Source organism: Giraffa tippelskirchi, chromosome 10, assembly GCF_054371585.1.
Source record: "Giraffa tippelskirchi isolate mGirTip1 chromosome 10, T2T-mGirTip1v1.2.pri, whole genome shotgun sequence".
Taxonomy (NCBI): domain Eukaryota; kingdom Metazoa; phylum Chordata; class Mammalia; order Artiodactyla; family Giraffidae; genus Giraffa; species Giraffa tippelskirchi.
The window spans coordinates 126,053,734-126,080,373 of NC_137284.1; the positions used below are offsets into that span (position 1 = coordinate 126,053,734).

General features: G+C 41.6%; 1 protein-coding gene and 1 long non-coding RNA gene across 2 annotated transcripts in view; one reads left to right on the forward strand and one right to left on the reverse strand.

Moving 5' to 3' along the window:
- The window catches only part of POU6F2 (POU class 6 homeobox 2), a 496,249-nt gene that overhangs the window by 101,211 nt on the left and 368,398 nt on the right, over nucleotides 1–26,640 (reverse strand). Inside the window, exon 5 of the mRNA XM_081537443.1 lies at nucleotides 17,789–18,147. Coding sequence (XP_081393569.1) covers nucleotides 17,789–18,147 — 359 coding nt within the window. The remainder of the gene's footprint in view (nucleotides 1–17,788; nucleotides 18,148–26,640) is intronic.
- LOC145524703 (uncharacterized) lies at nucleotides 9,381–14,096 on the forward strand. The gene is made up of 4 exons (XR_014067771.1): nucleotides 9,381–9,450; nucleotides 12,624–12,710; nucleotides 13,107–13,228; nucleotides 13,350–14,096. It is a non-coding gene; the product is annotated as an uncharacterized LOC145524703 (long non-coding RNA).

The following is a 26,640-nucleotide window of genomic DNA, read 5'->3' on the forward strand; positions in this document are numbered from 1 at the left end:
ACTCAAATCAGTACATATATATATATATATATGCACATGTGTGTGCTTAGTTGCTCAGTTGTGTCCAACTCCTGCAACCCCCTAGACTGTAGCCTGCCAGGCTCCTCTGTCCATGGAATTCTCTAGGCAAGAATAGTGGAGTGGGTTGCCATTTCCTTCTCCTGGGGATCTTCCCATATATATACATACATGCATACAAATCTCTCTCTCTTCTGTCTACATCTACATATCTATGCCTGTATATAACTCTATATATCTACATGTATATAATTTAAACTGAAGCTTTTATTTTCTTTACAAAATTCTGGTTACAAACTACTAAACCAATAAGATAATCACTCAAAATGTGGTTATTATAGCCTTCTCCAATCTGGGCATGTGGTCCCACCTGATTCTTCATCAGGCACCATAAAAAGGTCCAGAAGGTGTAGCCTGTTGAGTGCCAAGACCATCTAGTGTTCTATGACTGCCTATCTCCCTCATTTACCAGATTCATTCTCAATGTGATGGAGAAAGGATAGGAGCCTTTTCAGACTGGAAGTAAAAGGGTATAAGCATGTGGTCCAGGGATGAATGAGTGGGATTTGGACAACCCATCACAGGGTCAGAGAGAAAGGTCATATAACTACTGACTGGGGAGAAGGCCTCCTTCCCCTGTTCCTACTCGGTCCTACATTGTACTTAAAATCTATACTGGGGTGAGCTTTAAGGCCCCTCTTTGCATTGCTAATGGAGAGACGGGTTTGGTAAACACTGAATGAATCGCAGCTCAGTGTCAGGGCTAGACACTAAAAAGAATCAGGACCCTGATTTGTTTTCTTTAATAAAGAAGTATATTCCACCTCCACCCCAAACACACAGCGTGGGGTAAAGTGGTGTTTATTTTAAAATTAGAATACCAGGACCATACCCTCAGGGGAACAATCAGCTCATACTGGCTAGGTTTCTTCCTCCTCTGTTGTGACACTTTAGATTATTTCAATCCTCACCGGAGTTGTAGAGACAGGTTGGCAAGGAGATTTTTCTAAAGGTTTTTCTTCTGCTAGTTTGGAGCCAGAGGTTTTGTCCTCTGACCTTTTGATTCCCATTCTGCATCTAATCAATGTCAGGTCACCGCAAGTAAAACTAAAAGGAGGTTAAATGGAAAAACCAAAAGCCTAAATCCCAACAGGCACAAAGGCCCAAGCCTGCGGGCCCAGTTTCAGAAGCTCACCATTCTTGAAAGAGTACGATCGCTGGGGTAAGAGAATATTTCTCATTTACCTCCTCCCATCCCTGCATTTGTTTGGTGCCTGATTTGTTTCTAGTTGCTGCATGGAGGTCAGAGTGAGCCAGGAAAATGAATGGAATCAGCCTCCTGCTGGGCCGCCTGGAGCGGGCGGGTGTTACGGATCAGCATAAAACCAGCTCCCTTTCCTGGGCCGGGGCCGATGTAACTCACTGGACTGGCAAATTACATCAGACCTACAGCTGTAACCCGACATTATGATTAATTTGATCAGTAATTTCTCCTGTTTTTCATTTTAATCGGTGTGACTATTCTGCTGTGGCAGGTCTTTCAGATCTAATTAAGATAAATTTCCAAGTAAAAGACTTGGCAGACTTTCTGAGTCAAATCCAGGCATCAAGTGTGAAGACCTGCCGCCCCAGTCAATCACCTTTGGGGAGGGCTGTGCGGCACCCAGCCATCACCCATTCACACTTAAGCAAATTCATAATCTCCAGCACTGCTTAGTCATTCTCTCAAAACATCCTAGGCAGTAAAGGGAAGAAAAGAAAGCCCCAGACAATGTCATTTTTCCCCGTGTGCTCACACTCCACTGATCTTCCCAGACTCCATGGATAACCTTGTAAGTGTGTAAGTGGACACTTGACAGAATCCTTGAATTGGTGTTTATGAAAAAGATTTTAAATGTATAACTGCATATGTATGTATCAAAGAAACACAGAGATGTTCACACACAAATATGGAACACACAGACATATAACTATGAAGATTTCAAGTCTATACACACACATAGAGTCTAACCTTTTAATGCAAGAGTACAGCCAGCCTCTATGCATTGGATTTGCATTGGCAGGGTTTAAGGGTGTACTTCTTCAGTTTGTTTTCTTTTAGGTCAACCTGTGCATTCGTATATGCATCCTAAGGTTAGGGACTGATATTTGTACAAGTCTGGTAAGTCTCTGCTTTCTTTTTGGAAATATTCATTATTTATTTATTGGACTACACTGGGTCTTAGTTGTGGCACGTAAGATCTAGTTCCGTGACCAGGGATTGAACTCAGGCCCTTTGCATTTGTTCTTTGAAGATGATGTTAACAAGCAGGACCTGCCTGTCTGATCCAGTACAGACAGACACTGGACTGGTGTCAAGGATGTGCCTTGGAGAAGGCAATGGCAACCCACTCCAGTACTCTTGCCTGGAAAACCCCATGGACGGAGGAGCCTGGTAGGCTGCAGTCCATGGGGTCGCTAGGAGTCGGACACGACTGAGCAACTTCACTTTCCCTTTTCACTTTCATGCATTGGAGAAGGAAATGGCAACCCACTCCAGTGTTCTTGCCTGGAGAATCCCAGGGACGGTGGAGTCTGGTGGGCTGCCGTCTATGGGGTCGCACAGAGTCAGACACGACTGAAGCGACTTAGCAGCAGCAGCAGTAAGGATGTGCCCGGGTTACTGTGTCTACACGGTTACTTACAGGAAGTACAAAACAACAGGCAAGAACTTCAAAAGAGCAGATGCTTTTGAAGACTTATTTTGCATTTTATGGAGCAGACACTGCCTCACCATGATGGCACAGCTTTCAGTGATCATAAAGCAAATTCTCCATTCTGATAGGAATGGCCTCTTCGAAAACAAATGTGGCTGGAGCGAAGATGGTGCATTTGAACATCATTTTGTACACCACTTCCACACCCCTGATTGAGAGGGTCGAGAAGTTTTATAAGCTGCACAATAGGATTTTTCACCATTCTGACTCTATGTCTGAATGATTTTGTTACCTGTTTTGCATGTGTGTTATTCGCTCAGTCGTATCTGACTCTTTGTGACTCCATGAACTGTAGCCCGCCAAGCTCCTCTGTCCATGGGATTCTCCAGGCAAGAATACTGGAGTGGGTTGCCATTTCCTTCTCCAGAGGATCTTCCTGACCCAGGGATTGAACTCAGGTCTCCTGCATTGCAGGCAGATTCTTTACCATCTGAACCACCAGGAAAGCAGCTTGGCTTTTGCTCTTGAAAAAGTGTATTGAAATGATGACGGAAGAGGACACTCCCTCACCCCCTACCAAAGTAGACAGTCTCAAGTGCACTTTCATGCTGCATGAAAGATGGTGGCAGGAAAGTAGGTAGGAGTGATCTTTGTACCTGGTTCTGTAGCCAGGCAATCTTGGGCCTAACGAGTAGAATGAGACTCTGCCTTCTCACAGAGATCCTGTTGGCTCTCCCAGCTATAAGGTAGTCAGTGGCCACACACCACTTTCATCTCTTGAGTTTCAATTTGGTGGAAACAGTTTCAACAAAACTAGCGCATTTATTAAATAAAGAGAAGGTGTGGTTGAGACCTCAACCCCAACCTCAGAGTTACAGGTTCTCAAGCCATGATGAGATCAAGACTGAGATCAGGAAGAAAGACCAAGACAAGAAAGTAAGAGTGTTTCTGCCAACAGAGCCTCTACCTCCATCTTCATCTGAAAGGAGACAAATCATTATGTGATTTAAGTAAGATCTCTTCTAAAAGATGGACATGCCACAGTGAAAAAAGACACAATGAGGCAGATTCACCCAGTGGAAAAGGTTTTAGGTCAGGTAGACTTCGGTTTGAATCTTGCCTATCATAAGTCTTTCCCCTTAACTTCCTCATCTGTGAAATGAAGCTAGTGGGGCGTTGAAGGTTTATGGTGTAGAGTTTGCTACACCAGAGCATCAGCATCACTTGAGAGCTAGTTGGAAATGCAGACTCTGGTGCGCACCCTTTACCTGAGAGCTGAGTCAGAGTCTACATTTGTCAAGGTCCCAGGGGGATTCATATGTAAACAAAAGCTTGGAAAGCCTTAGTACAGATTAGATGTGTCAACATTTTATCAGCATTTGGAACATCTAACAAGTTTTCAATCAGTAGCAGTTGTTCTTGTTTGGGGAGAAAAGGATTATGCATTGTGTCTGTTATATTTTGAGTATCAGATGTGAATCACCAGGTTTGAGATTCTTCCACAAATATTGGCTAATACCCCAGCTTCAGGATTAGGGAGACTACTTAGTGGATCAAAAAGTACAGATACAGTTCTTTTCATTCTGTGATGGTTGTGAATCTGGGGAGGGGGCAGGGTAGAAGTAACACGGGCTCATTCTTTTGAGAAATGTAGACTTGTTTTATTGTATCATAGAAGTAAAGTTAGTGCCAATTCACGCAACCACCACAGCCAGTAAAAAGCATTTTGTATTAACAAGAGGTAGGAATTTGCTCTTTTAGAAATGAACAATTGGGAGCCTATTTATTAGACAATAGGTAGTTGTCTGGAACTCTGACCCCACATTGGAATCTCCTGGGGAACTTAAAAAATGCTCATATCCATGTTTTACCACACTCAGTTTTCATCAGAATCTCTGGGTGGGATCCAGACATTGGTATTCTTAAAAAACTCCTCAGGTAATCCCAAAGTGTGTCCAATGCGAAGACTCACTGGCATTGACTTTGGAAATTTTCTTTTGGAAAAGAAAGTAAAGGATTGAACAAAATATACTGGGTGGTGTGGGCATGCCTCCAGCTGTTTGGAGATGGTGTGACTTCAGGCAGTCAAAAGGAGGAAGAAAGTTAAGCAAGGCAGTGAGATGGTGGGCCCCTGGAGCCTAGAAAATATACAGGGGTCTTTCTTTCTGGTATGAAGATCTCCACTTTCTCACTTAAGAATACTAACTGCCAATGAAAAGCTGGTATGCAGGTTGTGCCTTGAAGATGCTTAAAATGAATCCACTGTTATTGTTATAGGGAGTTTGGAAAATACCCCATCTTTGCTTTATGCCTTTAGTAACTCCCTGCTGTGTCCAGGTTGCTTCCAAGAACCATTTGGTTTTCATCCTCAATTGTTCAAACTTCTTTCATGGGGTGCAGAATACTGAAGGTAATAACTACTCTAAAGGAATGTTACTTCTTAGAAACTTAGACAAGAGCACAAGGTTATTTTCCCTCTGATTTAAAATATTAGATGTTTACAAACCAGCCAGACGCACAGGAGTGCTTTCCTTGGGGGAAGTGAGAGGGTTTCTCTGAAATCTTATCCTCTCTGAAGCCTTTCACATCACTCCACTCTCTTTAAATGCCACATTGGTAACCTCCCAGTGCAAAGGACAAAGAGTTCAACTCTGGAAAGAGCAGCTAGCCTCTGGGAGGGTATCGAGTCCAGCTGAGAAAAAGAAGGAGATCCCCAACTTTACTTCTTTTCAATATCAGTTAAATATCTTCTGGTGTAGAAAACTAAGTGGTGGCGCCAGGTGGATCCCTGTCAAATGACAGTTCAGACAAAATGTATCAGGCTGGAAAGGTTGCATTGATTGCAGCCCAACTGGGCCTTCAGACACTAGTTCCCAGAAGAGAGCCGTCGGCATACAAATCCACCATGGTGTTCACCTGTGGCCTCGCAGGCCTCCCCGCTGACAAGTGGCTGAAGATACAGAATTGCCCTTTCCCATGGACAGCCACTCTGAGCGGCGTCTGAGGCTTTGCCATGAGGGATTCTCTTATACATGAAAGAAGAGACTCTGGAAATGGTCTTCTCGGCATGGTGCGTTTGAAGCCAGAACGCCCAATTTACTTCTCAACAGTGGGGGATAAAAGAGAAGGGAAACACCAGTGTCTTGGAGGGTCTTTTTTTTTTTTTTTTTCTCTTTTAAATAGGAAACAGAAAAAGAGCCAGGACAAGAGCCTTATAACTGCAACAATGCCCCCAGAGACACAGGGTTTTGGCAGCCTAGTACTCTAGGGGACTTAACTGCTATAGATTTTAGACTGACCTGACCTGTTGTTTGGAATCCAACCCCTCTTAAAACACAGGGATGGAGACTGAGATTGAGGGTACTAGGGACTCTCTTGATCCCTGGAAATTCCTCAGTCACAAGACAGGAGGGTAGAGGGGAGGGGAGGGTGTCCCTTCTTGCTGTCCTGTTGATTCCATGGACTTGCCAGGGGCTGTGGGGTCCAGTGGTCACTCTGTGGCCCTGCTGTGGGGAGGCATGACTCCAGCTGTAGTGTGTGTGAAGAGGAGAAATGATGGCAGTGAAGAAGAGGAGATGGAGGAAGGACCACCTGAAGAAGAAGGAATCCCTAAGACCTCAGTCCCAAGAGGGGGCACCCCAGTCAGACCTTTGTTTTTTTCACTCAGTGATTTTGCTTGTTGTCAACTGTGAAGACCACCCTTGGTTTTGGCTTTCTCTGCTCTTGCTTTGGTTTTGAGTTTTCTTTCTTTTCTTTCCCCATCTTTTTATACTTTCCTTTTCTCCATTGTCCATTAGATTAGATCTGTGGATTTTTGCATGAAGTTTTAGTTGTGTGGATACTACAATAGAGAAGGAAGCCTTGAGGTACTGGTTCCTGAAAAATTTTCTATGGGATATTTAATAAGTGTTACATGAAAAAAAAGGTTCAGTGATTATATATTTGGGGATTTCTTGGTTAAATAATTTAAACTAGACATCTTTACTACAGGATGTCTTTTAACTTTTAGTATTCTAACATTTGTCAAGAAATATCCAGGTACAGCATACACCGTACAACAGTGATATCTATCTGTCTGTCTATCTATCTGTGTATCTCCCTCCCTATCTATATGGCTTCCCAGGTGGCTCAGTGGTAAAGAATCCTCCTGCCAACGCAGGATATGCAAGTTTGATCTCTGGGTTGGGAAGATCCCCTGGAGTAGGAAACGGCAACCCATTCCAGTGTTCTTGTCTGGAAAATCACATGGACAGAGGAGCATAATGCGCTACAGTCCATGGGGTTACAAAGAGTTGGACACAACTGAGCGACTAAGCACACACACATCAATCTATTTACCTATTTACCTACCTACCATGGAATCCATTTTCAATCAACTCCCTTTGGACTAGCGTTTTGTGGAAGACACTTTGAGAAATGCTGCCTTCGAAAAATGATGGCAGCTAAATTAGGAAAGAAAAAAATTTTGCCAACACTCCAATGAACGTTGCAGAGACAGTAAAATACAAATTGAAGTGCCTTGAAGTCTGACAGTGATGCTGAGGAAGTTGCTTCAACTTGCTAATAATCTTGGATCTGAACAAAGATGATTTTCTATCTCTTCTGGGTTGTTGTGAGGAGAAAATGAGAAGCTGAAGTCTTTAGAGAGTATAAGATACATTTGAACAATGATAATGATTATTCTGATCAGAACGGTGAACCTGTGAGGCTAAATGCATGAAATAATGTATATAAGAATGTACTTCAGGGCTTCCCTGGTGGATCAGTGGTGAAGAATCTGCCTACCAATGCAGGAGACCTGGGTTCGAGCTCTGATCCGGGAAGATCCCACATGCTGAGGAGCAACTAAGCCCGTGTGTCACAACTATTTAGCCTGTGCTCTAGAGCCTGGGAGACGCAACTACTGAAGTTGTTGAACCCTAGAGCTGGGGCTCCACAACAAGAGAAGCCATGGCAATGAGAAGCCCAAACACAGCAAATGGAGAGTAGCCCCCACTTGCCACAATTAGAGAAAAGCCTGCACAGCAACAAAGACCCAGCACAGCCAAAAATAAATAGATAAATTTTTAAAAATGTACTTTGTAAATTTCAAAACACATTGCAAATATTAGCCAAATATTATCAAGAGTATCTCTTGAGTCCTGCATGTGTGTTGTGGGTTATGGTGTTATACATATATACTTCAAACCACCTTATTTGTGCTATTTCATAAACAGAATGTACAGCTAGAATGAACTTAAAGATCATCAATACAAACTTTTCATGTAGTAAGTGACACATTGAGTCCCACGGACTAGGTGGCTTACCCAAGGTCACAGAGCTAGTTAAGGGCAGAACCAACATCACCAAGATGCTTCCTGTTTATTCATGCGTTAAAAACCACAACATTGGGAATATAGAAGGAAAGAAGAATTTTTACTTCTTAATAATATGGATGGTGAAACCAAGGTTACGGCGGTTGAAGTGAGAATTCTTTAAGATGACACAAACATAAGGCTACGATTCTCTCTCCCCCTGCCCTCCACGCATCTCCCAGGTCCAGTCCTGGCCTGTGCCGTGTCCTACTCTCCCTTTTCTATGTTCCCCTTTTCAGAAATCCTCCTAGCCTCTCTCATGCTACAAAACTCATGGATCATCATTAGCTGCATTCTAGCTTATATGGGGTTCACGTAGTGTGCCGTGCATCATTTTATGGTGTACACATCCATTATAATTCCCATGATTATTTTCTTCTTGTTCAACTTCGAGTGGATTTGTCTCATAGTCCTCCTTGGATTATAATATCTATAGTCAAGGAAGGCAAAGAGGCAGGCAGGATACTGATATATTTTGAGAGCCACCTATCGGGAATTGAATTAGATACTCTCATAAAAATAATCTCATTCAATCCTCACATCAACCCTCCAACCAATGAGGAAACTGAGGCTCAGAAGAATGGGCCAACCTCACATAACCATCCAGTAGAATCAGCATCTGAGCCCAGGTGTGTCTGCTTCTAAACACAACGCTTGTCCTATGGCATCAAACTGTTCTTCAAACCTTCCTTAAGGGCACAATGCATCCCATATGAGCTTAATAAATGCAGATAATGGTAAAAGTGCTTTCTTTATGATCTGGAGAATATTCACTTGCAAACCTGTACTTCAAGAGTCAATTAAAAAGCTTGTAGACTTTTAAAAGCTACAAGGCAGTTTCACCTCACACCAGTCAGAATAGCCATCATCAAAAAATCTACAAACAATAAATGCTAGAGAGGGTCTGAAGAAAAGGGAACCCTCACACACTGTTGGTAGGAAATTTGGTACAGTCACTATGCAGAACAGAAGTTCCTTAAAAAACTAAAAATAGAGCTACCATATGACCCACAATCCCACTCCTGGGTATATATCCATAGCAAAACATGATTCAAAAGGATACGTGCACCCCAATGTTGACAATAGCCAATACGTGGAAGCAAACTAAATGTCCATTGACAGAGGCATGGATAAAGAAGATGGGGTACATATATACAATGAAATATTGTGCTGTGCTTAGTCACTCAGTCAAGTCTGACACTTTGCGACCCCATGGACTGTAGCCCACCAGGCTCCGCTGTCCATGGGATTCTCCAGGAAAGAATACTGAAGTGGGTTGTCATGCCTTCCTCACAATGGAATATCACTCAGCTATTAAAAAGAATGAAACAATGCCATTCGCAGCAACGTGGATGGATCTGGAGATTATCATCTTAAGTGAAGTAAGTTAGACAGAGAAAGACAAATATCATATATCCCTTATATGTGGAATCTACAAAAACTATACAAATGAATTTATTCACAAAACGGAAACAGACTCATGGACTTAGAAGGAACTAATGGTTACCAGGCAGGAAGGGTAGGGAAGAGGGACAGATTGGGGAGTTTGGGATTGACATGTATACGCTAGTATATTTAAAATAGGTATTTTAAATATAGTTAAATATAGTTTATTTTTAAAGTTTAATTTTATTTAATTAAAATTAAAAATTAAAACCAACAAGAACCTACTGTACAGCACAGGGAACACTGCTCAATATTCTAGAATAACCTGAATAGGAAAAGGACTTGAAAAAGAATAGATACATATAAATGTAAAAAAAAAAAAAAAAAACCACAGAAGACCTGTGGAAATTTACCGCAATATTTACCTTGAACAAATTGAGCCTAAACTATGAGAAATAACACTTGATCATGTCTTGCTAATTCAGAGCAAAATACCAGCTAGCACATTTTGGGCTGCTCACATTGCCACTCAAACCTGGAACTATGCACATGCAGGCAAAATTGTTTTAGAAGCATTCTGAACTAGACTTTGGGGTCAGTCTATCAGTTATATCCAGCAGACAGTGATGGGACCTGGCGTGGTGTGCGGCTCCAGGGTCACCGCTGAACTTGCTGTGGACAAGCTAGGAATCTGCCCCACTGTTGTGATCAGAGCAGTTTCCTTGAGAAGACAGAAGCTGCCAAGTTCAAATACTGCAGGAATCTTTCCATGCTCCCCACTTTGAGTCTGGCCCTCTCTCCATCTATTGCTACTTGACATGAGCTTCCATAGTCAGAGCTGTGAACACACCACCTGCTTTGTTAAGCTCCTTTCTACATGATTTGACTAATCTACAGAACAGTACCTAGGAACGGTACATCTAGACAATGACAAAGAAGCACCACAATATATAAGTATATTCTTGCTAAACTAATTTTTCCCCCTGCCACTCTCAAAGCAATATAAACTTTGTTGTTCCTCCTGGATCTCAAATGCTTGTAATAAATTCTTTGAAATGTCAGTAATGTTGAACTGAGGGTTTTTTTTTAAAGGAGGTTTTCTTTCTTTCATAAAAGGAAAAATTGTACCTTGCAGAGAATGTAGCTAAATATGTTTTGTTTATTGTATTCAGGGCTGAATACAATTGGGTAAAAGGACTCCCATTTCTCACCTGACCTCTTGCTGAATGAGGGACTCATGAATAAAGCCCTCAATTTACCATATGGTCATATAAACAGAAATAAATTCATACTCTTTCATATCTGTACTATTAACATTTGCTTAACAAATGCATACCCTACAAAGCATTTTCATTATTATATCATATTTAATCTTCCTGGGAACTCTCTGGGCTTGATTAGATTTTTCTTATCCATAATAATGAAATTTATTTTGGCTTTTTAGCCCAAGAGGAAATCTTACTCACTTCCTGTGGACAATTCCAGTTTTTAAAAGATCCTCATGGCCTGGATTGCTCTGGGAGAATGTTGTCTACATAATGATACTTTTGTCATTTTTACTAAACCTACTTAATCTCATAACACTGTAAATTAGTTCAGTGATAAATATCAGCCAAAGAAGTTTTTTGATTGTCATAATATTTTTTTTAGGAGTCATTAATTGTATTTGTATTGCTAAATTGTATTTCTATTGTTAAAGCAACAAAGAAATATATAATTCAAAGATTTTACTTTGAATTACATACTATATTTTTTTACTTCATGGAACTAAAGTAAAAAATATATACATATATATTTTAAACTGCAAGAAATTTTACATGCAGCTCTTAGTAATAATATGCATTTTCTTGTTTTCTAAATAAAATATTATTAGCTCTAGTCACTATGATGTATATTACATCCCCATGACTTCTTTATTTTATAACTGAAAGTCTGTACCTTTTGGATTGTCATAACATTTCAATTCAATAAAAAATGATTGGTTTATTAGATCTGTGCTATTTTACACAGGGAAGATGGGTTTCCACTCCACCTCTCCACCCCAATCCATTATCCAACAAACACTTCTTTTTCCACTGTGCAAAAATTTGGTACAATTTCCAAGTTCAACTACAAAAAGGCATCCAAGACCTAGCTGAAATTTCCAATAGACAGAATGCTATTGACCTTGGAGAGTATTTGTTAAATAAATCATTTACATAGCTGGTAGCCAATGTGAGACAAGAGAGGTACTCATCTCAGGCACAGAGTTTAAGGGTGTGTCCCAAATACATTAATCAAGATGAATAACATCTAATGTGGTTTTTTTAAAAAAAATCAAAATGAATGCAAAAAATTCATGACCAACAAAATCAGTGTAACTGATTTTTTTCCTTTTGCCTCAGACTTCAAAATGGCTCATTATTGTTACTGATCATATATTTTAAAATGTGCTATTTAGGTCATCATGGATTTTGACATTCATTTTGATTTTTAATAAAATTGTATTAAAATATGATCTGTCTTGATGACTGCATTTTTGGGTGCACCTGAGATGAATTCTGTATCTAAGATGAATGTCTCATTTACCTTAGTCTTGGTCCTGGTGAAGGGAATTTTACACTTGACTCAGCCCTGTGTAAATAGAGTTCTACTAGAACTTAGAATGGCCACAAGGGAGTTTTATAACTATACCTACAAAAGGTAGCAGAATATGTCACCTCAAAACATGCCCACTTTGGCATGAGGATTATTTTGAGCTGAAGGCAATTAAGTATCAACAGATACAAGAAAAGCTCTCTGCCATCTTCCTATTGTGCCTAAAAGCAGGACACAAACTTGTAAAGGTGTTCCCCCAACTCCTCCTCTACCAGGAAGGACAGAATTTAATGACTGGAGATAAGTCTAGACCTGTATCAGTCCAGAGATGGCACCAGAAAAATGTGTATAACAAATCTTGCTTATCTACTATTAGTTTCCCCATATATCATCTTCCCACAATTTGCCACTCTTAGAAGCTTATAGTCCTTTTCCTCAGTCTTGTTACTCCTTGTATTCTTTTATTAAGATGCTAGTTTAGCCCAAGTTCTAACCACCCCTTTGTGTTCCTCATCACTAAGTGCTCCTGTGTGTATGCAGGAAGCACATGTCATAAAAAATTGTTTTCCTCTTCTTAATCTGTCTTTTCTAGTCTAATTTATGGATCCCCAGTTTGAGAACCCAGAATGAGAAGAGGGGAAAAGAGTTTTTTCCCCTGCATCTGCATAGGTCACCCAAGGTGAGTTTTAGAGGTTTGTAACCTAAAATTCCAAATAGAAGGGAAAGAGTTCCAGAAAGTATTTAAGTTTACCCCCTCCATTTATAGATGAAAAAAACTTAGACCCACCAAGCTTTGACTAATACTGTGTTAAATTAAGACTAACTACTGGGGAAAGAGGGGGTTGGCCCCAAGCACTGGGTCTTTTTTATAGGAAAGAGACATGATTGGCGATTATTTCCTTTAAAAGGAGGGAAATCATGTGGGTCTAACTCCTTCTCAAGGGCTTGGGCTCTTTGTTTTAAAAAGTGATAATACATCACCCTCTCCATCACTCTGGAAAGTAGTACTGAAATTTTGCTAGAGGGAAAACATCCCATATGAGAAGATCAACAGGCTGGGCCTGCTCTATAGCAGAGGCAGAATTTGAATGCAGGTTTACTGCTGATGCCTGAGTGGTACCAAGACCTTTACATGAAGAAATGCACGTGGTAGAGGACAATTTTACGGTATCTCTCGAGCAACTCCACCTCTGAGAGGTGAGTGTGCTCTTCATTCCTCGTACAAGCATAGACAGTTTTCTCTCCCCTAATTGCTTCCACTGATTTCTCTCTCTCTCTCTGTGTTTTTTTTTTTCATTAAAATGTGCAATACAACAAGAGAAAAAGATGATCCTGCTTCCTGCCATGCAAGACGGTATGCAAAAGGCCAAGGTTAAAAGCACCATTTGGTTTCTTAAGCTTCTCTAATGTATAGGTGTGAAAAAGCAATCTGGGACCTAGAGTTTATGGCACTGACTCTCCGAGGATGAAAACTTCACTTTAATTTTGACTCTCAGGCTAAGATAAAATCTGCTTCTGCTATCATTATCCCACTTAGGTTTGTCCTCACTCTCTTTCTACTCTGCCACCCAGCTGAGTGGGAAGAAATTAACCTGACCTTGAAGAATACTCGGAGCATCTTCAGGAACATTGGGTTTTCAGTATCCAGTAAAATTCTAGAGGCCTACCAACATTTGGGTTATAGACTCAAAGACCCAAAAAGGATCTGACAAATGATATACGCCACACAATTAACAAGGAAAACGAAGCCCAAAGAACTTGTCTGAAGCTGTAAATTAGTTGGAAGCAGGGTCAGAATTAGAATAAGCTTCCTTTTCCCACGGCACCATGACTAGGCTCCAACCATGCCCAGATCATCTCCAGATCACTCATGCAGGAACACACTAGACTTTTACACAATGTTTGTATTTTCTTCAGTGAAAGCTAAAAACTCCCAAGGAACAGTCTCAAGAAAAGTCATCTCAAAGGTCACAGAAAGGAGGTATTTTGTCATTCTTAGGCTTATGGGGTTTTTATTCAGATAAATATCATACATTGATATTAAAACTGTATATTGTTCTTTCTACCCAGGAATGATTAGACCATATCTTTTCCTTCCAAAGATTGCTTCCATATATGTTTTTGATCTGTTCCCACTCAACACACACTACATTTCTAGTTTTAGATTCTGGTGCAGCCTGTTGCAGGTGGGTTAGGACAAAAATAAAGAATATGGATTGTTATCTATCTGGAACCTAAGGGTTAAATTCAACTCACAGAGGCATTCTGTTCGTCCCACACACTGTTTGCAAAATTTCACTTGGATTTTATATTCAAGTCAGCTTTACTTGTTTATGCTGACTGCCTGACCCCTAACTCTTTGCACTTATAATCCTGTTCAGAACTTCTCCCCCCTGAGAATGAAGTTGTGGGTGAGCAGACCTTAGATCCCATGAAGAGTTTAAAGACAGGCTTCCAGGGGCCAGCTTCTGATATCCATCTTTGGGGATATCTTCTGATATCTTTGTGACCGCATGGACTACACAGTCCATGGAATTCTTCAGCCCAGAATACTGGAGTGGGCAGCCTTTCCCTTCTGCAGGGGATCGTCCCAACCCAGGGATCAAACCCAGTTCTCCTGCATTGCAGGGGGATTCTGTACCAACTGAGCCACAAGGGAAGCCCTTATATTCAAGTCTGCTTTACTGATTTATACTGGCTGCCTGGCCCCTAAACCTTTGCACTTATAATCCTGTTCAGAATTTCTCCCTCCTGAGAATGAAATTGGGTGAGCGGACCTTAAATCCCGAGAAGAGTTTAAACAGAGGCTTGCAGGGGCCAGCTTCTGATATCCATGCTGGACTACCAGCCCCCCTAAAACTCTAAGCCATCAAAATTAGTTCTCTGAGGTGACAATACTTTAGACTCTTATCTGTCTTAAAACAACAACCTTGTTTTGTATATGCAATTCATTTCATGGAATTGAGTAAAAGAAGGAAAAAAAATTTCAGTATTAGACAAAAACCTGACCAGAACTCTTTGGAGAACTTTAGTCTAGAGTGTTACTACCTGTCAACACTATTATTATTATTATTATTTTCATCTCAAGGAAAAACCTCACCAAATATACCTACATAAGCTACTTTCATTTATTATTTTTTTCTGAAGATATGACAGTATCTGTATAATTTTAGAAATGATTATTATCCTTTCTAACAACCTAGGTTGCATATTTTAAACTAATATCTCTCTGACAGATTTTGAACAATGTAAAAAGACAGAGCCCACATCAAAATAGAGAATTGTAAAATAGAATTTAAGCTGTCATATATGAACTTAGTTGATCATTATTCTCTTAATAACCGTCAAACAAAAATACTTTATTCTAGTTCATAAAGATCATTACCTTTGAGGGTTAAATATCTTTCATATCCTGTTAAATAGTTTTCTTTTTCAAAAGTTCAAACATAACATGTTCAACAAACTCAAAAACCCTTCAGCTAATGTAGAAAAAAATATACTATTTCAAAACCACAGAATTCTTCATTTCCTTTACACATGCTTATAGTGAAAGGAAAAAATCCTTTTATTCCTACAGTTGTGGACTTTTCAAAATTAGTTCTCTGTCTACTCAATAATATCTTTAAAATTTTACCAAATCACTCCTTCAGTGGTCATTCATTAGATCCACATAAGAAGATAGAATATTATCTCTCATCAATGTACTTAGTAAGTTTATAAGTTAAAACTTCAACAGTGAAAAATTAGGATAGTCTCTCAGGGTTATAAAGAAATAAATGTGATTTTGAGCCTTCATTTTTTGCAAAAACACAAAATGAAATCCCTCCCAGATTTCCATGGGAAACCTTTAGGAGAATGTCTGGAAATTCTCCTCACAGAATTAGTTTCCATGAGGCTGAGTGCTCACCTCTTCTAAAGCCCTGTCAACAGCCATTCAAGTGGGTTGTCTACACTTGATTTTTACTGGCTGGTAGAGATTTATACAATGTTGACAGTGTTCTGAGAAGACTGATGTCCACAGAACTCAAAGCTTTCACTCAACTCTACAGAATACTGGATTAAGTTGAACAACTGGGGGCAGGTTTAGTAATCTCATCCCTCAGAGCAGGACACATGGTTTCTTGGTAATTTCACCTACTTTGATGGTTTAGATCAAAGAAGTGTTTAACCACTTGGTGCTGAGGTATATCTAATTTAACTCTTTAAAATGCATTAAAGCTCTTTAAAAATGCATTAAACCCATTCTTTGGAATAACCACTGATGAATTCCAAATGTTGAAAATATGCTTTAGTCATGCATCTGGTAAATCTGATTAGATCTACTTTTCCCATAGATGTCAAGTGTACAATCAAGGCTTTTTTAGCCTGTGTTCATTTCAATCTAACTTACCTCAAAGGTATTATGTTGTTTCATACTTGTAATATTTTAAAAATACACCTTCAAACTCAACTGGGGAAAATGTTCAAATTGCCAGGTAGCCATGACCCAAGTGCCAAGGAAGACACAATTACTTATCTCACCCAAATGTTTCCATTTCCAAGAGAACTCTGAGCTACCACTGAGAACCCAAGCTCATAGAAACAAAGACACAGGACAACAAATTAAATCAGTTCTAAAATACTAAGTCTCTAATCAACTCGCCTTTCTGTCTGTGGGCCAAGCTATTTTGATTCTGCATGTTTAGCTATTTAGGACCTAAGGATAACATTACTTTTGTGGTCCTCGGGAAGGGCTGGGCTAGACTGATTGAATGTGAGTCAAGGACCCTCGAGGAGGGAGGTGAGCTGGTGTTTGAAGTGAGTGTAGGCTTTCCAGTCTGTGGGAATTTGTCACTACACTACACATGTACTAAACCATCCGAAATCTCATTGGGAAAAAAAAAATCTTACTTTTTTTTTAAGTCTCAAACTGAGCTTTTACTTTCTGGATCTGATGTGTTGACATCAGAGTTGTTATCTTTTGAAGCTAGTTTATTTTAAAGGCATCTAAGTTAAGAATGAGTTTCTGAATCATTAAAGTTATATATTCCTGAATGCTCCTGTTCATTGCTCCTCAATGATAGTAGATAAAGATGAGCTTTCATGATTAGCCTGAAATTCTATTTTGGATGCCCTCAGCTTCACAGCAATAAAGTAAATATAGAGAAGCTTTATTATTTTATAAAGATGCATATTTGTTGAGGGTTTTGGTGTGAATTTAGAGCACTTGTTAGTCCATGGAGTAATGGTAGGAACCTGGGACATAAGACCGGGGCTAAATTTCTTTACCCTCCTAACCCCAGAGAATCTTTGGGAAAATAGAAACAAAAGAGCACTGAAGTACTTAAGGTAAGACACTACTGTATTCATAATATAGAGAAATAACCACCATGCCTCATGGACAGGAGATGTAGTTCTCCACGGGGCTACAAAACTCTGCTAGTAATAATTTTAATTGGATGCTATCTTTGCTGCCTTCAAAAAGTATCATAAAGTGGAGTTATTACAGGCTACAAGTGCACTTACAGTGCCGGCCTCTCACCGGAGGAAACAGATAACATTTATCCTTCGGAGGCAACATCAATGGGTTTCTATTTGTTTCGTTTACATGCATCCCCAGTTGCCTGCTATCTGCTCCCTTTTCCCTCCGTCTAAGAGATCAATTTAAATTAGACGCTGCACAAGTGGATGCTAAGTCGGACGGGCCCTCTGCCTCCAGGGAGGGCGCGCCACCCGGCGGCCGGGTCCCCTGTGCGTGGGCGGGACGGGGGGGCGTACCTGCAGAGGATTGGGTGGCGTGAGCGGCGACGGGAGGCCGTGTCCCGGAGACTGGCTGGCTTTCTGAGGGGGGCTGGCGCTCTGCTGAGTCGGAGACGGTTGGTTCTGGCTCTGGGGGTGAGGGTGGACTGGAGGCTGCGGGGGCTGCGCGGGCGGAGCCGGCAGTGGCTGGGAGGCGGGCGGCGGCTGCTGAGACTGCGGGGCGGGTTGGGGCGGCTGCTGCTGGGGCTGCGGGGGCACCTGCGGGGCGGGCTGCGGGTGCTGGCTGCCCGGCGGGGCCGGGGGCGGTGGCGGCTGCTGCTGCTGGAGTTGCTGAAGCTGCTGGAGCTGCTGGAGTTGGGAGTTCAGGGATGAGGTAGCTGCAAGGAGAGAGAGCGAATGTGGAGTTGAAACGCACACGTGGAGTTGAAACAAACACGTGAACCTGAAACAGACACGTGGAGTTGAAAATACACCACCACACCGCTGGCTGTGGATTTGACAACCGGTCCCCTGTGAGCTGAGAAGGCTCTCCTTTAGAAAATGTTAACCCTCGTGCCCTGCAACTCTTTGATGTCTTAGAGGATTGTGGGGCACTGGGAGTACAGAGAATCAGTTCTTGGGGAAATTTTAAAATTTAGGGAGGACCAGAGTGTAACACACCAGGCATTACATTCGAAGGTAGAGCAGGTGCCAAACCAAGGGGATGGACTAGGAACAGAGGTAATTTTTAAAGTAATTTCTCCCTCTCTTCCTTTCCATCCTGCTTGGGAAATACACTTAGACTTTCAAGGTCTGATTTAGATTTTTAAAGTTCAACTCGTTTAAATCTTTTTGGCAAATGCTCGGATGGAGTTAAGCACAGAAAGCTTAAGTGTGTGCAATCTCCTTTTCATCATCAGTGCCACTTATGGTGTAATTTCCACTTGCAACAGAGCCCTGCCAACTTGCTTAGATATGTGAGTTTTGTTTCTACAGTGTTTTTTAAAAAATTTAGAGATAGTACATGCATCTCAGTTTTGCAGAATCAAAAGTCTCAGTCTGAACTTCTTGCTTGCTCGTTAAAAAGACGAGCGTGTGTGTTTAGTCACTAAGTCATATCTGACTTTTTGCAACCCCGTGGACTGTAGCCTGCCAGGCCCTTCTGTCCATGGGATTTCCCAGGCAAGAATCCTAGAGTGGGTTGCCATTTCCTTCTCCAGGGGATCTTCCTGACCCAGGGATTGAAGTCAAATCTACTGTGTCTCCTGGATTGGCAGACAGATTCTTTACCGTTGAGCCACCTTGGGAGCCCCACAGAGCTCCCGCATACCAGAAGGGGTATAGTCAGCTGTGAACTGTGGTGACTAGTCACATTGGGACCTCAAGAACAGGTCAGGAACTGAGAGAAAGAAATCATCTTTCCAGATTTTCTTATTCTGTGAAAAGTAAGAGTTGGTAGGATAAACTGTCTTAACATCGAGCTCACTGACTTTGTTTTCATATGCCCATCTAGCCCTGAACAATTTCTCCAGCAGGAAATCAGTTTGGCTGAAGAATGGTCTAGAGAAAATTATCGTTACAAGTTCATTTTCTCCTTTGGCTGAATATCAGTCTAAAAGCTTTCCCATAAGCCTACAACTAAATGTAAGGAAACCATAGTCCTTGGCTTCTATACTATTCCATTCCTCCCCCACTTAGAATTCATCAAGATTCCCAAAGGTAGTAAACTACTGTTTGCAACATTAAACTAGTCCCAATTTAAAAAAAAAAGCTTCTTAAAAATATATATAGTGGCTCTATAAAGTGACATCATATACCCACCTTCATATGACAATGATGGTCTTGAAAAATATATGTACATGGGACCTTATGTTGAGCACATCTGAAGAAATTTCTCTGTAAAGTCAACCAGTGACTATTTTTGTAAAGTTAAGAATCGTTTTGTAAAATGTAAACACCAACTAGGTAGCAGTGCTGTTCTGATAATAGATAGGATTTAACAAGGGGACATAGTCTTGCCTTTAAGCAGTTTATAGTGGATTTGTGGAGGTAAGAGGAACTTATAAGAAATGATCAGGCTTGGGGTGCCTGTTATAATCCTGCTAATGGTAAGTGCTTGATATAAATCAATTGGTTGTCTAAATGGTCAACAGTGTGGAAATAGACCAAAAGGGCCAGGAGAATGAGGAGAATGGTTCCTTTGTGGGCTAGAGAGGCCAAGGCAGTGTTCATGGGGCATGTGGAATGAGGGCAGAGAGAGCTCAAGAGAGGGAGGGAGGATATTCCAGGCAGGAAGACACCCAGATGACAGCATGACTTAGGTGATGTTTCTGAAGGACAGTGTGGAGAATGAACTGCCTGGAACAGAAGCTTTGATGATTTTAGACCTCAGAGTGGTGGAACCCTGACTTTGAAAGTGGTGGAAACGTGGATCATTCCCAATTCACCTCTGGCATAAGTCCGATTTTAAATATAATCAGGTTTGTTTAAAGCAGGGCATAGCAGTACTGATAATATTTTGCTGTTTCCCAGGGGCATCAAATACCATTTTTTTTTTGCTCTCAGGTACATGGAGAGCTTCCATGCTGAACTGGTGGGGATGACAAATGTCCCCCTGGGTCAGTGAGTTACTCTAGGTCTGTTCAAACACTCAGACCAGTGTGTGTCCTGCCTGTGATGTAAATGAAGAGTACTCTGGGACTCTACCAGTAGAGAGAGCATGTGAGAGAGAGGGCTGGAAAATACTCAGTCAAGGGGACTGAATTTTCAGCTCAATTTTGCTCTGAATCTAAAACTGCTCTAAAAACTAAAGTCCATATTTAAAAAAAAACCCCATTAATCAGAACTTTAAAAGAATGATCTGATTTTGCTGTTTCCCCCCTCCCCTTGCTCCTATTGTACAAAGCCACGTTTTATTGAAGACCAGGGAGCCTGGTTCAGCTATGACCCCTGGGATCTTCTGTAATCCAGATGGGGGCTGGATCTCTCCTTGTGTGGAGTTAGAGACTTTGGAAACCTGATTGCATCTGGCCTCATGCCAGATTCAAATCAAGCCTGTCCTGATTTCTTTCAGGGTAGGGGACAGATATGTCAGTGCTTATTTTCATGGTTGACTTAAATACCATACTGTTTCGTTTTGGTTAGAAAATCATTTATCTAAATCAGTGTTTGAAAACAGGAAAGACTGGGGAATATTGGCAGATAGATATTGGCAGACAGGTAGGTGCAGCAGACCCTAACCTACTAATGAGACGTGGGTCCCAAATGTGTCTTTGCTTCTTGATGTTGGTGAGTTCACGTTGCTTGGCTATTTCTTTCCTGTAACCTGCATCCTCCCTGGAAAGGCATTAACCTAAACTAAACCTCTTTGAGTTACATCAACTAATTTGGCATCTGCAAGCCAGGAATGATGGACAGTAAACAATGTTCAGGTATGTACTGGATGCAAAGGAAAGCATGAGAGGGGCTGTATAAGAATGTAATTCTGGTCTCAAAAATGCCAAAGGCACATACACAATGATATGAAAAAAAAAAAAAAGCAAAGAAATACTAAAATATGGAGCCTCTAAATGGCTCATTGTATAAAGCACACAGGTACAGACATAAGTAAGGAAAATAAAGAGAATGTTTGCAGATAAAATGATGATTGTTGGGTGATTCTATACTTTGGTTCTATGCATAGCAATTTAAAGATGTTACTTTCTTCCCTGGTATTTATGTCCTTTAATGATTATTTCCTCTATGTCTGGTTATTATATACTCCATGGGCCAAAGTTAAATGTAAATTTTAACTATAGTAACAGTCGATATGGAAGAACTTAAAGAGATGCACAAAAATTTATATTAGGATGTTTTAAATTTTAAAAACTTACAATTTTGAAAATGAAATACAAAACAAAATTCCATCAAGAAATCCCCTGGTGGTCCAGTGGTTAAACTCTGCCCTCTTACTGCCAAGGGTGTGGGTTCAATCCCTAGTTGAGGAACTAAGATCCTGAAAGCCTGGTGGTGCAGGTAAAAAGAAAAATTCTATCAAATTTTGACTTTTCTAGAGAGAAGAAAGCAGTAAGACAAGACCAGTGGGTTGGAACTTCCCAAATAAATAATTTAATAAGACAAGTCAAGAAGCTTGCATCTCTCCATTTGTTCAGTTTCTATGTATCAACTGTAAATTAGAAAAAAAAAATGTCTTCTTTGGGATCTTTGATAAAGATGTTCTCAGGAAACCATGTACATAAAAAAAGCCACACCACAGAGGCATCAGAACTATCCTGGATGGGCTTTACATACAGTTGCTTCCGGGACAGGGAAATGGAAAGCATATTCTGCCCATGAGCATGGCCATGAGCGATTCGGGAGAAATACAAGAGTCTCTTGTACTTTGCAAGGTACTCAAACACCTTGGGATTCACTGAAAGTGGAATGGGACTCAAACGCTAAAGGATGTGTGATTCTTAGCAACACTCTCACCTTTGTTAACACAAAGTACAACTCAGACTTATAATCATTCTAGTTGGGGGCTCAGTATCAGCATTTTCTGTGACTCTCATGTTCAGGGATCTTTGGGCATGGTTGGCAAACTGGAGGCTTGGGTTTGAGAATCTGCTGGGAAGGATTACAAGCTCCCAGTCTGGCTGGGTCCTGAGTCACCTCATAGCAATATGTTTTCAGAGGTGAGAGGACTGGTGCTAAGGAGGAAGGAAGCAGGCAGGATTTATCTCCTGCAAGAGACCAGAAATCCTGCAAAAGTGTGATGGTAATGGCTGTTCAAGCCCATTCTGAGTACAGTCCCCTGGTGCAAGGCTGGTCCTAGGGAAAGAAAGAGCAAAGGGTAACCTTGAACTTGCTGAGGGCAAGAAGCCAGATGCCAAGGACCATATATACTCTATAGTTGCGTTTATATGGAATGTGCAAAATAGGTGAATCCACAGAGGCAGAAAGCAGGTTAGTGGTTGCCAGGGGCTGAGGAGGGGGAGGACTGGAGAGTAACTGCTCCTGGGGATGGGGTTCTGGCTGGGAGTGATGAAAAAGTTCTAGAATGAGATAGCACTGAGGGCTAGACAACATGGTCAATGTGTTTAATGCTACTGAATTGTACACTTTAAGGTGGTTAAAGTGGCAAATTTTATGCTATGTTTATTATACTACTACTACAACAATAACAACAGTAATAATAAATGGCTGTTTCTCCATATATATATACCCTGGAGACCAAGCAAGGGGTTCCCAGATGGTGCTAGTGGTAAAGACCCCGCCTGCCAATGTAGGAGACACAAGAGATGCAGATTCGATCCCTGGGCTGGGAAGATCTCTGGGAGGAGGACATGTCAACCCGCTCCAGTATTGTTGCCCCAGAGAATCCCCATGGACAGAGGAGCCTGGTAGGCTACAGTTCATGGGATCACAAAGAGTTGTACACGACTGGAGCAACTTAGCACACGACCAAGCCACATTGCCCTGGGATCCCACAAGGGAGGAGAACAATCCTTCTCTACTCTGCATAGCTGTGTAGACCCTAGGGCTATGCCTGGCCGAACAGAGGGAGAGATATGGGCAGGGCTGCAGGCTGCCCTGTAGCTTTGGGAGGGAAGTGCTGAGTCCACTGAAGATGGAGAGGCACAGGCTGGCAGTGGGAAAAATGGATTGCTCTCAACATGGACCATGAATTCAGTCCTGGGCGCACCCAAGACACCCCTCTAGAAATGCTGTCAAAGCTAGACTCTGAGCTGGCGGAGAACAGTGATGGCTATTTGGGCTCAAAATAAGACAGAGCTTCCTAGTTTGAAAAGCACTTTCATTTAATATGGATAAATTAACTTTTCAAGACAACCTTATGAATAGATGATATCACTGCCATGTTAAAACTGTGGAACCTGGGCTCAGAAAGTTTAAATGACCTGCCTGAGTTCAGCTAACAGGTGCTATGGACGATTCAGTCTTAAGTCTGCCACTTCCCAAAGCCTCTTAACATAACAGCATCAGGGGTAACCTATTTCCCCCTGAGGCCTGGAACAAAGATAACCATTCTCTCATAGAGGGATGCCCTCCATGGCACCACTGTTGAGAGGAGGTGGCAGAGGTCCTCAGTTTACAGAGGCTCATTTGAAGGCATTGGTTCAGGGATGAATCGTTCAGCTCCTGGGAAAGTGTGTATAGTTGAACCTCTGTCCTGCTGCAGGCAAAACATTTTTAAAATGTAAATGTGCATTTTGAGAATAAAGATGCTAATTTGAGTGTGAGCCATGAGTTACTATAAGAACAGGGACATGGAATCAAGGGAAAGCGGGTGAAGGGTATATGTGGACAGGAGGTGGGGAAGGGCCACAGTACACTTGATTCATGTCACAAGTTTGCTTTGATGGTGGAAGAATGTTTCCTCTACAATTAGTCACTGGGCAGTGGCAACACTGTGCGAAGCTTGGTGGCATTTTAAGGAAAGTAACTGACTAGGGCATCATCTTATGTTGTCCATGGAACTCTGTGAGGTGTTGTCTCTAGAGTATTGTCAAGTGGCAGCTAAGAGTTCTCCAAATGGCTTTCTTCCTTAACTGGGGACAGTGACTCCCAGATTGGTCCCAGTCTTACAAATCAGTGGGCTCACGGGCCACTGGAAAGAAAATCTGTGCTCCCTGATGTATGGAGCCTTTGCTTCCCTAACTCTGTATTTACTGTTCATTTTTCTTGCCTAGAAAAATCCCTAGAAGAAGAAAAAAAGTGAAATCTAGAACAACCCATCCAGAAGAATTTGAGTTGGTAAAATTGGACATCTTCCCTCCCAGCAATCCCCCAAGTAATAACATCTAAGGTAGCTGAAGCAAGGAGGCAGGTCAGGAACTCTTCCTGGTACCCTCATTAAGAGCATCCCCAGCCTGCACTGGCAGACAGAAGTTTTCGCAAAGTAGATGGAAACAGCGTGTTGGGGACTTGGGATTTTCAAAAAGTGCAGGTGAAGATATGCTGGAAAATTTGCCTTTATTTTTGGCAACTATGCCCCAAACAAGCAAAATCAGTTCTGCATTAAAGATTATCATGTGTAACTATCTCATATATGGTCAGTGTCATCAGCTCTTAAATAATGCCATACATATCTGTAACCTGTCATTTGCTTCTTTTGCATTTAAGGCAGCAATCTAAGCATCTCTTGAGATATCAGGGGGAAAACAGTGAGAAATTCTTCCAATGAAAATCTCCCCACTAATTTCCATGTATCGCCTGAACCACACAAGCTTCTTCCTTAGGTCAGGTGTTTTCATCTACTGTATCTCAAATTATGAACCAGAACCACCTGGGGAGCTTGTTAGACAAGTGGATTCCAGGGAGTAAGACAAAGTCCGCATTCTAAAGCCCCCACCCAAGGGGATCAGGAGCCACTGGCCCTGGGGCTCCTGGCAGCCTATCCAGGAGGGGAAGTCTCTTCCCTTGGCCTTCAACCTGAGCAGCTTGTTTATCCATCTCCATCACTTTGAGAATATTTCTTTGTGAAAAATGAACTTGTTCTTTCTATTAGTGAAAAAATATGGGAACAGAAAACATCAGTTGGCAAGAAATGTTTTCTGGGAATTTTCCAGTGTTCTTTAGCACCTTATTTTATGTAGTAGAGCCATTCACCACTCATTACTGCTTTTGTTGATATTTTGGGGAGCACTCTTGCTGGGGTATCTTAAATCTGAGACATATTAGCTTTTAGATGCCCCACTGAATAGGTAGGATTGAAAAAGTGAGGGAAGGCTCTGACTGTAAAGTGAAGGGGTGAAGTGGTGGCATGGGTCATCCCGAAGGGATGGTACCTGCCCAACAGTGTAGCAGGCAGGGAGGCTGAGGAGTTCCCTACATCCCCAGAGGGGTTTGCCAAGGCCTTTCTCTGGACCAGCTGACCTCTCAACATCTCTGCCTGCAGGACGGCCCCCAGTGAGGCTTAAACTCTCAGGAAAATAGAAGAAAGGATCTCCTATTATGAAATAGAAAAAACTGGGGAGGACTTAGGATTTCTCATGTGGATGTGACACCCCAAGGTACACCCTTCTCTTCTCATTCACCTCGAAGAAACCAGAAAGTTCATAGTCTCACCCCAATACACAGAGCTCTTAATGGCTCTTCCAAGTCCTTAGGAAGTCCATCCAGGTTCCTACTGAGTGCCAACCAAGGTGAAAGGAAAAACGCCCCCCCATGATACTGATACTTCCCCCATGGAGTTGCAGAACACTAAAGATAAAGATTTTTTTAAATCCTAAATATGATTTCAGAGAGATAAATAAAAGACCACGTACAAAGAGATATAACTCAGGGACTTCCCTGGTGGTTCAGTGGTTAAGAATTCGCCTGCTAATGCAGGGAACATGGGTTTGATCCCTGGCTGAGGAATTAAGATCCCACATGACTTGCTCATCCCACTTGAGCAACTAAGCCCACATGGGCCACAACTAGAGAGAAGCCCACAGAGTGCAATGAAGAACCTACATGCTGCAACTAATACCTAATACAGCAAAAAATAAACAAGTAAATATTAAAAAGAGACATAACTCAAACAGGCCTCGTACTTCTCATTGCATGCATGCTAAGTGGCTTCAGTCGTGTCCAACTCTGTGATGCTATGGACTGTAGCCTGCAACTTTCCTCTGTCCATAGGATTTCCCAGGCAAGAATACTGGAGTGGGTTGCCATTTCCTTCTCCAGGGGATCTTCCCAACCCAGGGATCGAACCTGGATCTCTGGTGACTCCTGCATTAATAGGCAGGTTCATTACCACTATCACCTCCTAAACATCTAAAATCAGTGGGGCAATGCCTTCTAAGTTCTGAAAGAAAATGATCTCTAGCCAAGAATTTTAATGCTGGTTAACTGTTATCAGCAAGAGTGGAAGAAGGCCCACATTGGAACTTAAAAGGATTTAC